Source organism: Zophobas morio, unplaced genomic scaffold (assembly GCF_036711695.1).
Source record: "Zophobas morio isolate AGI-343-1 ecotype UQ-CSIRO unplaced genomic scaffold, CSIRO_AGI_Zmor_V1 ptg000021l, whole genome shotgun sequence".
Taxonomy (NCBI): Eukaryota; Metazoa; Arthropoda; class Insecta; order Coleoptera; family Tenebrionidae; genus Zophobas; species Zophobas morio.
This window is the reverse complement of record NW_026972126.1, coordinates 10546560-10564482: the sequence shown is the minus strand read 5'-3', so window position 1 is coordinate 10564482 and position 17923 is coordinate 10546560. Positions and strand designations below refer to the sequence as shown.

The 17923-nt window shown below is 34.7% G+C and overlaps 1 protein-coding gene across 3 annotated transcripts in view; it reads right to left on the bottom strand.

Moving 5' to 3' along the window:
- The window catches only part of LOC135132600 (uncharacterized), an 89038-nt gene extending 72580 nt beyond the window's left edge, over positions 1-16458 (bottom strand). For all 3 annotated transcript variants that reach the window (XM_064060740.1, XM_064060741.1, XM_064060742.1), the window contains exons 1-4: positions 16227-16458; positions 8150-8416; positions 8011-8098; positions 7733-7856 (exon numbers count right to left, since the gene is read on the bottom strand). In XM_064060740.1, coding sequence (XP_063916810.1) covers positions 7733-7856; positions 8011-8098; positions 8150-8333 — 396 coding nt within the window. In that variant the 5' untranslated portion in view covers positions 8334-8416; positions 16227-16458. The remainder of the gene's footprint in view (positions 1-7732; positions 7857-8010; positions 8099-8149; positions 8417-16226) is intronic.
- Positions 16459-17923: the final 1465 nt, after the last annotated feature.

Here is a 17923-nt window from a genome sequence, read left to right as displayed (position 1 = left end):
GATTTTTTTTTTAATCGCCATAAGGCGAGGGGCGGAGCGTAAATGTAAAATCCTTTTTTTTTTTCTACGAGAAATTACCATGTGAAATATGTTCTTAACTAATCGTGTTATACAAAGAAAATACGTACATATATTAAGAAAAAAATAAAGCCAAAGATTAAGCCTCACCCATACCTGCCCTGAACTAAATAGTAATGGAGTTTTCATTCGTTGACTGACCCAGAGGCGGAGCCTAACTGCAAAATCCATATTTCCTTAGAAAAATTTACCATTTTAAACGTGTTTAAAGTTTCTAAGAATTATAATTACAATTGAGATGGGGGTGAGGGGGCGGAGATAATATTTTGCCTTTTTTTTCTTAATATACGTAGTATTCTTTGAACAACACGATACTTAAAAACATGTTTTAATTTCTTGTAAAGAAATATTTTGCAGTTAAGCTCCGCCCCCTTGGTTCACGGTGAATAAAAAAGATCATCACAATTGAGACTGGGTGGGTGGGGGGGCAGGCTTACATTTTACCTTTTTGTTTTAATATGTGTAGACTTCTTTTCACAACATGAAACTTAAAACATGTTTAAAATGGAAAATATGTATAAGGAAATATCGATTTTGCAATTAGGCTCCACCCCATAATTGCAAAATCCGTATTTCCTTACAAAAATGTACCATGCTCTAAGTTTCTTGTTGTGAAAAAATGGCTATGTATATTAAGAAAAAAAAAGGCAAAATATAACTGAATAAAATCTTGGGAGTTCCTGTGTTTAAATTTTTATTTACAACGAATTTGAAAGAATCTCGGGGACTCCTGGTGGTTTTTTTTTTGAAAGAATTGGAAGAAATTTCGAGGAATCCGGCACCCTGTGGACCCGAAAATACCAGAAACCCATCACATTATAGCTAGAAATCTGATTTTTGTTGAATTTTATGGTTTCTGAAGTATATTTGGACATGTTGTTGACGATTCTGATCGTCATGACGCACTTGTCATATACAGAATTGACTTATTTTGCGAAAAGGAGACGATTGGGTTAGTTTTTCACATTCTGGCGTTTGCAGATTCAAGAAATTCGTTAAAAAAACTTCAGAATTGTTCCTTTTCAAGCATCTATTTGTGTTTGCTAGCGTTTCCGGCTCCGAAAATACCAAAGAAACCATCAAATTTTAGCTAGGAATCTTATTTTTGTCAAATTTTGTTATTCACTTTTATGTTATTTAGGACATTATTTACAAGAATCTCTGGGACTCTGAGGGGAAGCATCCCGGGGGTTATGGAGTTTTGTTTTTGAAGGAATTGAAAAGAATTTAAAGAACCAGGTTCATTTTTGAAAGAACTGGAAATATTCTCGGGGACCCTTGTTTTATTTTTGAAAAAATTTTAAAGCCTCTAGTACTGAACACACTGTGAACACAACCTAGTAGAATACAGGATTTAGCCGAATGTGACAAAAAATTTTGCTTTGCTGGGTACCTGGGCATATAGGCCATAGAGAGAATGAAACCTCTGACACTCTGGCCAGGCAGGGCTCTAAGAATTCTTGATTGTATGCATTAGAAAACACTTAAATAGTGCACAAGACTACACTACCCTACACAGATGTTAAACCTGAGCCAGTTACGGCTTCTTCTAGAAGTACCTGACGAAAAATGCAGTGAAGATTGTGGTATTCTGAATTTCAAAATTTAAAATACAGAGAAAAATCGTTCAAACACAGACAAGGGAACCAGAGAATGTCTTCTACAGGTTGATAGTGGCTAGGGTAGGTAGAAAATTTGAGCATCACTCCAGCTGGGTCAATTCTTGTGTAACAGGGCTTTGCTAGGTTAAATTTAGTTTGTAATTTCATAACATGGTAATTTTTTAAGCGAAAATGAATCGCATCCGACGCCACAGTTTAACGAGTGTAATTAATTGTTGTCAATTTCTGTTTCATTGTAAATTCACAGTTCATGTTAAGATTTTTAACTGTTTTTGGTTTTAGTGCAATTTAACAGTCATGTAATTCTTCATAGAAACCACGTGTCACCAAGTGCACTTATTCAGATTTCACTTTTTTGTTTATCACATTATATCAAAGTTTCTGGATGTTTTTATTACTTAAGTATTACATTATCCACACTTCATAACTTTCCACTCGAGATTTATGATACTCCATTTATGGCACTTAAAGTAATCTTAAACGTTGATCCATTTTGAGAGGGAGGACCTTGAAAATGTTCATCAGTTAAATTAATAACAACCCGCCCAGGGTGATGTTAAATGTAATTTGTGCCGTTTTTTTGATGTTGTTATTGGTGAAGCACTCAACAAGCTTAATCTGGAGATTTTAAAGTTGAAATATTTATGTAACGTGAGATGCGCACCAAATATGCCTTATTTTTGTTCTTTTTTTACTGAATTTAATATTTGTCTGTTGTGTTGATTTAATTCATAACTTGAATTTATGCATAATTTAACCCCACGAAAATGCTTTATTGTCTCAGTTATCGTTATAAATCCTAGGAAAATCGAAATCGAGTTTTAATTGTAATAGACCCACAAGACCACGTGGTGAAAGTGGAACACATGGTTTCTAGTTAAAGTTTGCGGTTTTCCCAATGTGCCCTAATAATTTTGTTAATTGAAAACTTCAGGGGGAGACCTGCATCCGCGTGACAGGTGCAACTTGTACCAGTAGCTGATTCTTGGAAAGATCGAGTAAAGGATGTAATATGCGGCAGGTTTTTTGGGCATAGAAATGTAGTTTGTGTATTATACATATATCAAAAGAGTAAAATCATTGAGGAAGTTTGACAGACCATACGAGGAATTTAAATTCCGCTCTTGTTACAACGTCCTCTGTAGTTCCTGTCCACTATTATTGTGACTGGAGGACGAAGAGACCCCAGGCACATTCTATGTTCTTGTCCTGTATTTACGACAAACTATGTTATCTTTTTATTGTTTTGTATCTGTATTTTCTGAGCAGACTTACAATTTTTTTTTGTGTCACATATGGTATTAGCATCTCCAAGTTTTCTGTATTTTTTCACAGACATATACTATTCTGTTTCTGCTCTTTCTGTTCGAGTTTATACATTGTGATGTCCCGATTTGAAAATTTAATTTCACGCCAAGAAAATAAATCGTAGTTGAAAAATTTAATTCGAATAACGTAGCGATTCACCCATGTTTTAGCGCTTTTAGGAAATCACGGAATGTCACCCTACAGGTTGGCGGTTAAGGGGACTGGAATCAGACAGTAGGTAGAAATTTTGTGCTCACTTGACCCAGTTTGTTGTTGTTTGGTGGTACAGTAGAAATACGTGTTTAAAACCCCAAGCCCACTTAATTAACGTTAACACCAGAGCGGGGTTACTCATAGACCTCATTAATTTTTTTCCAAAAAACATAATTGGCTGTATAATGAAGGTGTATTTCAAAGCATTAGGAAGTTAACATAACAAACGATAAAAAGAAGTTTGATAATAGTATATTTTTTGCCGAATTTACATAAATGTTCAAATATCATTGACAATCCTACTCACACAACAGAAACATGAACAACAACAAAATCTAATAACTCCTTGCCACTTAACGGACGTTTGATGATACTTTCACAACTTATTTTTTCGGCAGAACTGTGACCAACAGTAAAATCTTCCCGTAAAACAAGTGGCGGAAATTCACTCCATTCAGGTTTAACTCATTTAAGTAACGATATCTACAGTTCTAGATGGATTTTATCCAAGTTATTATATTATTCACACTTCAGGACTTGGCACTCAAGATCTAAAAATGGCAGCTAAATTAATTTTAAACATTGATCCAGCCGTAATTCTTCTTATTAATTCTCTCTAGGCACTTGAACATCTATTCGAAGCGTTTCCAGAACTAACTTATTTTGATTTTGACCGTTTTAGGTATGTGCTGTGTGGCTGTTGTGTTTATTTCACGTGTACTTTGTTTTAATTTAAGAGAAGTTCGGTTTGCAAAATAATCTTGATGAACTAATTTTTTAAAGTTGATGGGTCTATTGCAAGATTGCCAGTAAGGGAAGTTTTTACGTAAGTTGCCCAGTTATATTTCTAAATACCTATTTCCTCGCAAAATAAACGTGCACTCTGAGAATTTTGTGTGTTGTAGTTCGTCTATCCCGTAATACATCCTAACCACGAAAACTAAGAGAGCTCGATCACCTTGATCAGAGACGTCAATCCCATAACCGTGATTTGGACCCTCGATATAGCCACACTATCGTAATAACTTGGGTATAACCATATAGTCATTTTAATTAAGACTTTTCATTTTCTTAGGTGTTTGAATTTAATGTTCAAATATCTACGATTTTCCCTCTATATTTTGCAGTTTGACTTAAGATCATTTTTCCAAGACAACGTAAGGTTCAGGACGTTTGGATTTTCCCAGCATTTACTTTTGATCCATTTGATGTATCTTATTGCATGACGGGATTTGCTTTTAATTTTTTCAGTACCACATTGTAGTTTTTTTTTTTTTTTACTTAATTGGCTGCTTTCTGGTAAGAAAATTCCGGTTGCCTTTATATTAGTAGTCGTAACAACAAATGCTTTATAAGTATAAATGTTAAGTTTTTCAATGATGTAAAGGACCAGACTATTGCCTGTGGAATAGCACGCTTCATTTGAGTATTCCACCATCAAAAATTCACGTTCCACCTTTTTTATTAGATTCTCCGGGAAGTACTGGCAACGAAATGAGAACAATTAGGCCTTACTATACTAGCAAAAAGTTCCTCTCACTACTCATATTTTGCTCAAAAAAAAACGAACTTTGTTGGACCTCAGATACGAAAATTTAATCGATCATAGAATTTCAACCAACAGCAAATACAGCTGATTGAAGAATTTCGAATGGCCTTAAAACTCTAGGTTGTAAAGTGAATCAAATAATATTTCTTCTTCATTATTTTCAGGAAAACTGTTGAAAGGTGTGTAATGTACACGTTGAAAAGTTTCACGAAAACAAGAGAACAAAGGAAAATGAAATATGAATATACTAGTAATTGCTACCTATATTCTGAGAAGGGACGCCGGCAACGAATAACAAAAGCCGTCGAAGAAGTTCACCAGGATGAAAATTATTCTAGACCACAATAATATCAAAATACAAGCTTTTAGGTAATTAGTATTACATTTACCTTCCATCTGCAAAACCCTTAATGAGATATCGCAAACTGGAGGTTGTTCCGAAGACCTTTCAATTCATTTAAAACGACTCAGTTACTATGTATTTACAGATAAAATGTATGATATCCCATTACTATCCCAAATATCACTCAAAAAAGTTAACTCTTCTTGTTAGGTTGTCATATTTTATAAGTCATATTGTCGTATAAAGATTTGATAATGTGACAAACGTAAATTTAAAATATTTTTGTAGTCATAAAATTTTCCGGGGTTTCCATTGGAATAAGGAGTCATAAGTCATAAGTCTGTGGAGAACACTAAAAGAATCTCTTCTTTACCCATCCCATAGCTTAAGTTCCAACGACTTTATAACTAGATGAAACTTTCGTGAGTGAGTGCTGAATGCAAAAGATGACATTCCCTTACTCCATTCTGGGATTCTTAAATCGGACAAATGTTGTTTTACCCGGGATGACACTTTCAAGTTCCATAATACTCGCCTCTGGGCAGATGCCAATTCTCACGCGATTTATCAGACACATTTTCAGGATGGTTTTTCTCTAAATGGCTGGTTGGGATAATTGGAACTCAGCTTATAGAACCGTATGTTTTTCCGCAGGGACTTAACGGAGATAATGGTTGCCAGAATTATTGGCAGGAGCATCTTTAGCAGTCCGGAAAAAGGTGCTCCTCACTTAACTATAAAGCAAGCAAATGTTGCAAATTTTGACTTTATTGAATTTTATAGAACGACAGTTTTACTTAATTCTTCGGAGTGCCTTAGTGTTTTTTTGCCGCTTTGTTGAAATGAAGTCAACAGAACATATTTAAAGTGGGCGGGCAACCCACAATACACCGCCGTTTGGATGTAATGATTTATTTAATACTTTTACAACTTTTTAGTAATTATAATTTGAATAATTTATGACTGTTTGAAAGAAATTCAATCAAAAGAAACTTTTACTGGCTTGGCTATGTGATTAATAACAAGTGTTCCAGAAGCCCTATTGAGAGTTACATAACTTATTTAGAATTTCTGTTTAACTATGATAAAGTAAGAATTTTCAGAATCGACTGAAATTATTTTTGCACATTTTCAGGATAAAGTTACTGGACTGTCGTTACTCTTTACTCAATATGAGCGGAAATGCAATTTTCTTTTCATAATATTAGAGCACGTAGTGGAGGAGGTTTAAAGAGATAATCTCAGGGTTATTGATTTATTGAGACTTGCTGTAACCTTTTGTTCAGGTTTTCAACAACTTGGTCATTAACATTAAGTTTACTTAATAATTTGCGCTTGTTTACATTTTCCGTTGCCACAAATCTGTCCACGGTATATTTAATGCGCTGAATTAAATACATTTCTAAGTGTTTCGTCTGGAAACTTTACTACGTGTTTCAGAGGTAGACAAATTGGCATTGTTACTAAAAAATTTGTTTGTTTTTTAAAAAAGAAAAGAGTGATTGTGAAAATCAAAATTAGCTAATTAATTTGCTGAACGTTATCTCGTAAACACTTCCAATTTCAAAATTATTTTTATTTTCGAAGTTTACCGAGCACATACAATTAAATTATGAAACCAGTAAAACAATAACTCAAAATTATAATTTAATTCACGACGGCAACACAAAACAGAAACAAACAATGATACACCGACGAAAATGACATATTTATTCACTGTAAATCGGTATGAAGCGGCAAATTATTTTGTGTGACGAAGGTTTATGTATAAATCCAAAATCCTGCTTTTCTAACAGTTTTACGATCCACTGCTCCACATAATTTTTAATAAATGTCCTTTTTATATAAACAAATGATCCTGTTTTTTAAGTGAAATTTTCTCAATTTATTATGCCAGTTATACAGCCCATTACGTGTGTTTACCCAACATGCACAGCTCGGTTATGGGTGTTGCCGCCACTTTAAGTACTATTTATCGCTGAATAAGATGTTGCATATTATCCTGTTGTAATTCATACTCCTGCATTTCCGATTAACGATTTTATCGCGATATGTGAAATCCGCCATCAAAAGCAATAAAAGCATTGTTGGTAGAATTGTTTTATTGGACGTTTGATGGGCAATAAAAATCGCTTTATAGCAATACTTACCAAAATTGTCCGGTTTGTGGATTTTGGTTTTTTCGTAGCGAATTTGAGCAGCTACAATTGTTGCAGGTCTTCATAAAATAATAAATCTAGACGTGTAGATTTTGAAATATTTCTCTGTTTTGCCCGTCGCGTAACAGACATAAATCCATACTCTATTACAGTGGAAGATAACTTTTTCATAAAATCGTCCATTTTTAAACCTAATCGTTGCTAATTTCGTGTTGTATTCGTAGAAACTGGTAGAACCTCGATACATTTTATAGAAGATCATTTTGAAAATGTCACGGCTTTTCCATCGATTTCCGTTGGAAGAAAAAGTGAGAAAAGTGAGAAAATGGAACAATACTGTCGACAGTAACAACGCCGAGGACGCCGTTATTATTTTTTTTTGTTAAGCCGTTTGAGGAATTATTTTAATTAAAGTGAGCCCCGTCAGGAAAAAGACAAAACCATCTGTGACGCATATTACCTTGTCGCTGTTCAACAGATGCGAATGTAAGGGTCTGGAAATTGACTCGGAAGTGTCTCGCCTCTCCAAAATGCCGTCATATTTAGGATTCTCCTTTTGTTTTTTGTATCTGGTCCAAAGCACCCTGAAAACAGCCAAGTTAGTTTCCAGACACGACCCTGCCACATTTTTATTTTTATTGTGGTGTCCTCTGAATTTTTTAAGCGGTAAGAGTTGTTTCGGGCGAAAAAATCACCTGCCTTGTTGTAATGTAAAGATTATGAATAATGTATACTAACTTTATTCCGAACGCTGTGAGCAGCCCAACAACTAATGGAATTAGTGTGGCAAAGCAGGCTAGGAATACAGTTTGTAGATCATTCAGACCTGAAACGCGCAAAAAAGGAATATATTAAGACAGCGAGCAATTTTCGGTACCTGGTTCCACTTCGTCTTCTATGTAGTATCCGGTGCCGTTGTAGAACAACTCCTTAATTGACCGTTGCGTTTGGTTATTCAGAGATGTTGCGGTTGTTGGTAGTGAGATAATTTTCTTTGCCTCGTCCCAGGGGTTGGAAAAATTCGAGGAAGTCTCGACGATGCTGGTTGCCGTCGTAGACATACTGCTTGGCGCTTAAATCTTTTATGCTTCTTCATGAATACCAAATTGTACTTGATTCCTCCGGAATCATCACTGGTGGCAATCTATTAATGACAGAAAAACCACCATCAATCAAAAGTTCGACGACAATTAGTCGATTAAACCCTCTCGGTTAATGAAAAATGATGGGCGAGCTTAAAGGAGATCAACCGCTGCAGGATCAGAGAACGAGCAGGAATATTAAACTCTGAGATGGTGTGCAGCTGTTTCAGTTTTTTTTTTAACTCAATTGGTTTTGTATTTTATAAAATACATTAAAATGTTTGATTGCAAAATTGTAGATTTAGTTTAAGCAAATTTTAATAAAGCAATTTGTAAGAGACGAGAGATGCATTAAAATAAATTATGAATATATTGCTTATCATTAATCATGATATCATTCCATTTACGTATATTAAAAAATATATATGGAAATGATGATAGGGACAGAAGGGATAGTCAGAACGGAATTAGGGAGAGATATCTGTAATAGGTGGCTTTAACGAGTTTCGTGTGTAGAACTGACGTGAATTCGTCGCTCTGGAACCGTTGTAATATGATTTTTTAAACTGCAAGGTTGTCATACACTTTGAAGCTGTCCCGTAATTGGTTCATCACGTCAAGATGGTTTTCCAATGAGATTGATTCTTTAAGTGTCTTTTTCCCACGAGTTTTTGAATTATAAAAGTACCCACATCTGCACATACCTCTAACAGTATCAGTTGGACAAATGTGTTCCGGAAGACTATTAAGAATGTTCTTTGAAAATTTGACTACTTATAAGTATGAAGACTTTATCCAGGCCATGAGTTTATTGTCAATATAGTAGATACGAAAATGTGGGTTTCTCCTTTTAATTTATCTAGTGTACTTCTGTGTGATTGTTGTTCTGTCGGTTAAAAATTACAGAATTGGTTATTGTCCAACCAGATTTTGTACTTTATCCCAAAAACCACGAATTTGAAATTTTGGTAAGATTAATTTAGTGATTTTAGACGTCACGCAAAATTCAGAAAGTAAATACTTGAGAAAGTCGATAATTTCGTCTAGAAAATTTTGAAATAAATCTTTTGTGGTGTCCCAATTTAAAAATTAAATTTCACCCCCTCGCCCCAAAAACATATAAAAAATAATTTTGAAATTGTGGACAACCACTTATGTCTTCGTGCGTTTTCGGGAATAGTGAAAAAAGTGGTTGGTAGTTCATACAAAACACTTGACGGAAATTCACTTATTCAGGATTAACTCCTTTAGCAGCGATATTTAAATTTCTGGAACAGAAAAAGAACGCGAACCGGGAGGGCTCTAATATTTTCTTACAGTTTTAATAATTCTTTATAGCTATGTAAATTATTCTTTGAAATTTTTGATAGAGTTCGACATAATTAACTTTTGGTTGTCCTCAAAATGAGAATTTTTCTCTTCTTGTCATTGTCCATGTGAATGTTTATTTGTAATACCGGATTTTCTTTGTCGTGAATCAGGCCGTCTAGCTGGTTGCCTCCTTTGCGAGGATGGAAATACGCCGCACGTAGTGTTGTGACTGTTGTGGCTGTTTAGTCTTTTCTTGCTCGATTGTTATAATTTAAATTTCCCGCCACACCATCGTAATAGTTATTTTAATTAAGAATTCTCTTTTCTTTATGTGTTTAAATTTCTCATGTTCAAATATTTGTATCGATTTGTAACTGGTAATGTCATTTTTGAAAGCTAGGGAGTTTTTTTGCAGCTGGGTGAAGAAGTTTCTTCAGACTTAAAGCGGAATGTTTGGATTATCATACTTATTGACAAGTTCGTTGCGTATGTACTCGAGAGACGAGGTAAGTTCTCTGCAAATAATTTCACAAGCTTTTATTTTATCGATTTGTTTGACATTTTTAAGTGAAGTTTACCACGCTATAAAGTAATTTAAGTTACAAATAAAGAACACGTATGCAATTTTATGCAAAGCTGTGTGTTCATCGAAATTCACTTGGGTTATTATAAAAATTTATAGTAATTAAAGAGGTTACAGAAATGGCGCTGAAAATGTGGGACAGAGTAAATGACCCGAGAAGCTGAGATAAATGTTAGTTATGGTCATACAAAAGGAAATTTTATTTTTGACGTACTTATGGCTATTTGAATTTTGACTGAAATTAATGATTTGGGTTCAGATCGTTGGTGTTGCTTCAGGTTTTTTGTTTTAAATAAAATTTGGTAATCACTTTATACATAATTTAAAAAAGGTCATTTATAACACTTTGTTATAAATAAGTCTATAAGAAACAAACAACTGCTGTGATAATTTTATTGTTTATTTATAAGATTCTATGGAAAAGCTAAGAGACTATAAAAAGTCTAATACTAAAAATAATGTCCAGGAATTTGTCATCAATCTCGTCAATCCTTGTACATCATTAGAATCTGTTATAAGTTTTGCCTGAATCAGGTTAATGGTGGGTCTTCTAGTAAATCTTAATTTGATCAATAAAAAATTGGTCAAGGGCTATAAATATAATTCGAGAAATCCAGCTCTTTAAAACTTATAAAATTTGATTTTACGATTTTAGTTTTGTGATAACCGCTATAAAGTAAAAACCAGAGTCGTAAATAACACCCCTTGTCCTTCAGCACTAGGTAATAGCAACCTGAAGCTCAAGTGTTTATTTATGTGACTAATAAAAATGGATACTGACAGACAGACAGAGAGTCAGGCAGATAAACGGAAACGGGAGACTACTTTTTCGTACTGTAGGGGTCATGAAACGTCGAGAAAATACAAACGTGGCTATTCGTCTGATGGACTCGATTACTATACACTCTTAGCTTACGCTCGGGAAGTAAAAATGGAACGAAAGTGTCATAGAAATATAACCTTAAATTATTTGACACTGAAATGAATCACTAATATTAATAACACTGCCACTGTCAACGTTGCCAGTTGTATTTTCGAAAAAATTGCAGTGTTGGTAAATTTTTGATTTCTAATATCAGTCTTTAAAGTTATTTGTAAAGTATACAAAGAAGTAAAGTTTTAAACGAATTTAGTTACACTGTATGTTAAGAATTTTGCATATACTCATTTTATCTGTCAGGTCTGCCAGACCAAAAGTTATTGGGTTATCTTCTCCCAAAGAATGATTACGTAACGTAACGTGTTGTATTGTTAATTAATTCAGTCTTACACTTAACATACAGGGTTATGATAAAGTAATGTATAAAATTCATAAAAAGCGCAACATTTGTTGTTGCAAAAAATGCCAAAACATGTCAACCTTTTTGTTTTACTCTCCATCTTTTGACGTTTGTCAAAAAAAAAGAAAACGTCAAATTTGTAAAAGTTGTGACGTCATCAATGATTTTTTTAAACAGGAAGGTATAATATTGATTTTTAATGTAGGGTTTGCATAAAAAAAATAGAGAAAATTAATAACAAACAAAATAAACTTGATTTTAATGATGAATATTAAGTAAATTGTTCAAACTGTTCCCCATTCACTGACACAAACCCACACGATGGTATTATAAAAGAACTCAAGGGGTGTCAGATCCGGACACCTAGGTGGCAATTCTATTGATATCACCAATCCAGCTTCCATCAAACTGATTATCCAAAGAAAACCCCTATATTTATACTATAAAGTAGGGGCCAATGAATCTTCTGTTGATTATTTCCACCCAAACATTAATTTTTTTTTTGTTCAAAAACGAGTGCTGCGCTTTTTATGAATTTTGTGCATTACTTTATCATAACCCTGTATATTGATTTTACTTGTAGGAGTCCACGATTAAGAGTTTCAAACATTAAATTTTAAAATTCAATTTACGTGTTACGTACCGGGCCCCATTGAAATTTTGATTAGAGGATTAAAGATCATCATGTCATCATTCTGTCACGGATTCTGCTGGAATCACAACGCTTTCAAATCCTGGAATTTTTCAGTGTCAACAAAGGTCAGTCACAGTTTTAGCCAACGTAAACAACAATACTTAAAAAATATTTTCTTAAATGCGAAGCTTTAATTACCCAGACATGTTTTTCCACACTTTGTGATCGTTGAAACTTCAAAAGGTAAGTTTGTGTTACACTCTATACGTACAAAAGTTGCGAAGGGTAAATATGTATAATAGCAAAAACGCACAAAGCTCAGTGTTCAGCTTTTTTCTGGAGCTGTCCAGGAAAAGCTCGCTAAAATCCGACGACAAACGTGATGGCTTACCGATTCCTACCTCTAGTCAAAAAATATATATTTCAGCGGGCGGATTCATCTTGAATAATAATTATGTAGTATAGTAAAAGTCAACTTTTAGGTGAAATTTTTACAAAGAACAAATATTTTTTAAGTGACACTTAAATTTTCTAAAACGTATAGAAATGTGCCGTTTTAATATCTGCCAGAACCATTATCAAGAATTTGTGTTTATAAAACATTGCTGAAAATTTCGTTTCCCAAATACGAACTTTTATGCCACAATCGTTTAAAAAGTACGAAACTTTTTTACATGCTTGTTTACCAGAATTGTTTCAACATTAAAATTTATCGGACAAATACGAATCAAAAGAAGGGAAATTCTGCCGGAAATTAAATGATGCCTTCTAGCTTTGGTTTGGTTGCCTCCTACGCAACAGTTAAATGTACGTCTGAATATGGATTTATCTTGGACAGTATAATACAGAAAAAATTTGGCGTTGATGGCTAGCTAATGGTCAGTGTTTTATTTATAGCAGTTGGCAGTTTCAAAATAGAAACTCGGAAACACTGTGTCATGAATAATGCAAAGACCAAATTTCGGCAAATGCCGTATATAGGTAGAATTGTGGCAAAAATTGGTTTTAAAAAGTAAAATTTTACAGCTTACCTTGTTTAATTGGGTGTACCGTTTTACGAAAAAGCTGACTGAATCTCGGTTTTGGATTTGGCGAAAACTTGCTCTATTTGAAGTGATTAATAAACGTGTAATTAATAGGTAATGCAATTATGAGTAATTAAATACAATTATCGCGCTGAATTCAGCGAAAAATTGTTGCATGAATCAAGGAAACAAAGCTGACGCATTGAAACTATGCTCAAACAATAGGAAAATCAAAACTTATTTCAGAAACAATCAAATGTTTAAATTTTAAAACAAAAGAACGAGTTTTTAGAAGTTGTGGGAGATAACAAAAGATAAGCGGCGCTCTCTAGATACTCGTTTTTTAACCACTCTCTCCACTACTCTCCAAAAAATTTTCACAAACAAAATGGAATTTTAAAATTAAAACATGATTAGTGAGCAGCAATTTTATGTTGAAATGATTTATAACCACTCATAAATTTTATGACAGACTTAACAGACTTTTTTCTACGACTTTTTTTTCACTTCATTCACACACGTCAAAAATTAAAAGTTTTAAATAAGCTCATTTATATAGTTCTAAAATAAAATATAACCTGTGTACGATAAAAAATATACATATTTGGGGCAGGCTTTGGAAGGATACTTATTTTCGTAGGCAACCAAATATATTTTAGAGCATTGATGGTTGCATCATTACTATTTTAATGCAGTCGGGTTGACAGATAATTGACATTTAATTTCACAGGATTTGCTGAAATTACTTGTCATTTTTCGCGATTTATTGTTATTTCATCATTGATTTAGACACATTTGGCCGTTTGTCCCATAAAGTTGTTACTTATTTAAATTTAGATAATCATAATTTTTAAGGGCCATTGCTTTCCCAGGACACGGTAGCTGGAAATGATTAATTGAATCACCCCTTGTATTGAGAATGTGTATTACATCTCTATATTTTACTGGAATTCGTCGATGAAATAGCAGAATAGAGAAAAAAATACCTAGAAAGGTAATATGTTTTAATATGATCGGATTTCGAATATAAGAACACATATATGAAAGCAATAACCGTCGGCCCAAATTCTACCTTTAAGCTTGATGTCTTGTTTTATTAATTCAGTAAGTTAGAAGCTTGAACCTTGAAAGCTCGGTTTACATTTTGGAGCAAAGTATGGGCATATTTACATATTATATGTATATCGGACTCTGGATGACTGATGGAGGTTCAAAGGGACTTCATGCATTACGTTGGAATTAGATTATTAAATCTCCTTTTTAAGAATCTGAAATTTTTCAGTTCCTGATTTTTTAATATCAGTTACAACGGACCCTTGTAATGATGAAATGAAAATGTCTTTTGATTTATTTATTGAAAGCTAAAACAAGTAGGTGTTCTGACAACGTATAAGGGTGCTTCGTTGTCAGAAAATCTCTGAACTTGTAACTAATTTTCTCTACAACCACAAATCATATACAGGTCATGCTTTTCGTAGGTCATTGTATTTATTCATGATAATTTTAAATAAAAATATGGCGAATGGAATCGTCAACGGTAGCAGGATTTGGAACATTATTTCGTTACGAATCTGCATCAATTTCCACTTTAATAGAAACCTCAAAACAGCTCGAAAAAACGAAAACTGTGCAGTGCAGTTATTTTAATATTTATCAGAATGGTGAAAGATCGAGCTTCCATGTAAAACACGCCTAAACATGGCCGGAAATTAGATACCGATGAAACTAAAATATGTAATTTTCGTATAAAAAATATTTTAGTTCCAAGGTTCGAACAAAGTAATTTCTGTCAATTTCGGTAAAAAATCAGTGTACACTTTGATCATCTCCAAAACTACTGGACCGATTGTTGCATAATAAATACTATTCAATTTTATAAAAATTTTGGGGAAAAGTTCGAAACTGTATACAAATATTTTACAATTTAACCTAGAAACCTTATCGTAAGCATGGTAAATCGTTAATAACAATTTATCGGTTTGTCTCCCTTCCCCAAACTTGATGACGTCATTTGAAAAATTTGCTGTCCTATCTAAAATGTGCAAAATATTATGAGTCTGAAATTATAGAGGTTATCATAAAAAAATACTATCAAAGAAACTGGATTTGTTTAATTATACTTCAGAGGACAGGAACTTTTTTTCTAAGTAAATAAGCTTAGGCCAGGTTTCAGAAAGAGCAACTGAACTTACTCTCCGAATTGCTGTTGTAGTTGTAACAGCTGTAAAAAATTGCCTTGCTGGAGAAACGCTTTTCAAGCAAGATTAAGCGACCTCGCTTTCCTCAAAAAACTTAAACGTATGTTTTATCAACAAATTTAATTAAAGTATATACACATAAATTATAACGAAATTTGGCTTTACCTATAAAGTCCTTGTGAACGTGCTTGGTGTTCGTAACATACTTTGTTTACAATTAACACAATACAACAAAGTTCCTTAGTGATTGTTAAGTCTAGACGTACGTTTTCCGTCTGACTTCTTTGACTTTAATCTAGTTGAAGCTTAAGCGAACTTCCATTGTCTTGAGATTTATCAATTTCGAAGTTTGAGTCCTAATTACACAGGTCGTCATGCAAAACAAAGTCATGTTAGCCGAAACCACAAAATCGAATTAGAGATAAAGTTTTGATTAAACCTCGAACACTGTTTACCAATTAATTGATCCAGATATTGGTACCAAGTGGAAGGTTTGAACGAAAAAAAAAGGGGTTGTGAGAGGGTCGCCCCAGGGTTAAGTAAACAAGTCTCCATTCGTCATGTAAATCGCACGTCGGAAAAGGTGTGAGTAAACCCCCTGATGTTTTAATTTGGGTAAATTTACTCTGTCGTGCAAGTGCATCACCTGACGATTACGCAATATGCTTAATTTTAATTAATTTCGTGTAGACACAGGAGCTGTTCCATTTCCCGGCGCTTAACAGTACCCTTTAAATTATCATCAAGTGTGGCTAAATGAAATAATCAGATTGCGTCCGAGCGACAGTGGCACGCAAGAGGCCGTGCATAAGGACCAAGAAGGAAAAAAATCTCGGCTTACCTCACCGACGCACGACGATCTAACAATGCCCGGAATTCCGGATCACCCTCACATTTCACCCCCGAACCATCAGCATCCCATCATCAATCGCGTTGCACGGGCTATTTTTCACACTCGTCATGCCTTCCCCGAATGACGTGCATATGTATCTAAGGGGTTAACTTTGTATTTGAACAAGAGATGATGCGATGTCGACACACCTCTGGATGCTGTGGACGACTGCGGCGCCGCATTACGCCATTGATTCCGGGAAACGGGAGCTAAACAGAGGCGGAGGACACGGACATGATCGACACAAAAACAAATTTTATCTCAAACAGTTTTATTCAAACAGGTTCGTTTTAGTTTAACAGCGCTTTGGTGGTTGGTCTTCGAGCCGACAGAGAGCGAGAGAGATGGTCTTCCGGGTTTTACTACCCTGCTGTTACCAATTAAAGAAGCAGTTGCGTTGCATCGACTGATTCGCTTCGATTGGCTTGGTTTCGAGCTGTCGGCTTGTCTGGTGTGAGTTTTCGTATCAATGGACTCATAATACCGGCAACAATTTTTTTATAGACTAATAATAAGCGTCCCGTTTGTACTTTTTTTTATTATGTTGACACAAACGTCAGAATTTTGAGAAATTTTCAGTTTTAGTTTTCTCTTAAAAACTTTAATTTTTTTGTTGCATTATTTCAAGTCATTGTAAGTTTTGGCATATTTACTGACTTAAATCAAATATTACAATTACAACTTTCTTTCTTCTTCTTCTACAGCAGTCCTTATATCTTAACAGGTGTCGGATGAAGTTCAGAAGCTTCTATTTCTCAGTCTAGTAGTCTTTCCATGCCTTTCCATCTCCTGCTGTTCTTCTCATTTTTCTATTCGTGTTTTGTTTTTCTTACACAGAGTTTTGTCATTTGTTCTATCCATCTAACTCTTGCATGGTGTACCTCTTTTTCTTATGATGTCGGTGTCTATTATTTTTCTTAGTCCTGTCTTCTCTTATTATGTACCATACCAACCCGGAAAACGATCATGTATGTACCATATCAACTGAGATGTTTCCTTGATGGTGATTCCTAAGGCCTAGATTTTAGGTCAGGTCAGGTCAGGCCAACCCAGCCTGCGGCGTCGGAGGGTGGATTGAGAAGCCTAACGGCGTCGCAGCCGGTCCCAAGCCCGGATAAATGGGGAGGGGCCTTTCGGCCTGGGCAACAGGGAGGGGGTGGAAGACCTTTTGACGACATCTGCTACGAATAAGCACAAGAAAGGGTTATAGTTAGTCAAGTGGGTCGCTCTTGGTAAAAAGCCCCTTCACCGTGTCAAGGTGGCGGCCCATCGAGGGGGACTAACGCAATGGACCGCGAGGAGGAAACCTCTATAAAAATACCGACAGCAGTATAAATGCGTTCTCCTCGGTATGGGACCACTGCTGAGGGGTGATTTTGCCTTGTACCCAACATGTGGGAATTAAATGTAAAATTCTGATTTAAATAAGAAAAATGTTAATGGAAATGTACTTACTGAACTCGAGGATGAGAAAGCTTTGGACTTTGGAAAAAGCGATAGAAAGGAGACAAACATGGAATATGATCTTTTCGTAAGACGGGAATCCTTACGAAGAACACCTCCGGAGAACGAAAAGCAAAAAGTAGCCACCCTGATAACTAATTGGGAATCATTCGGTTTTAGTAGACCAAGAGCGAATACGTTTG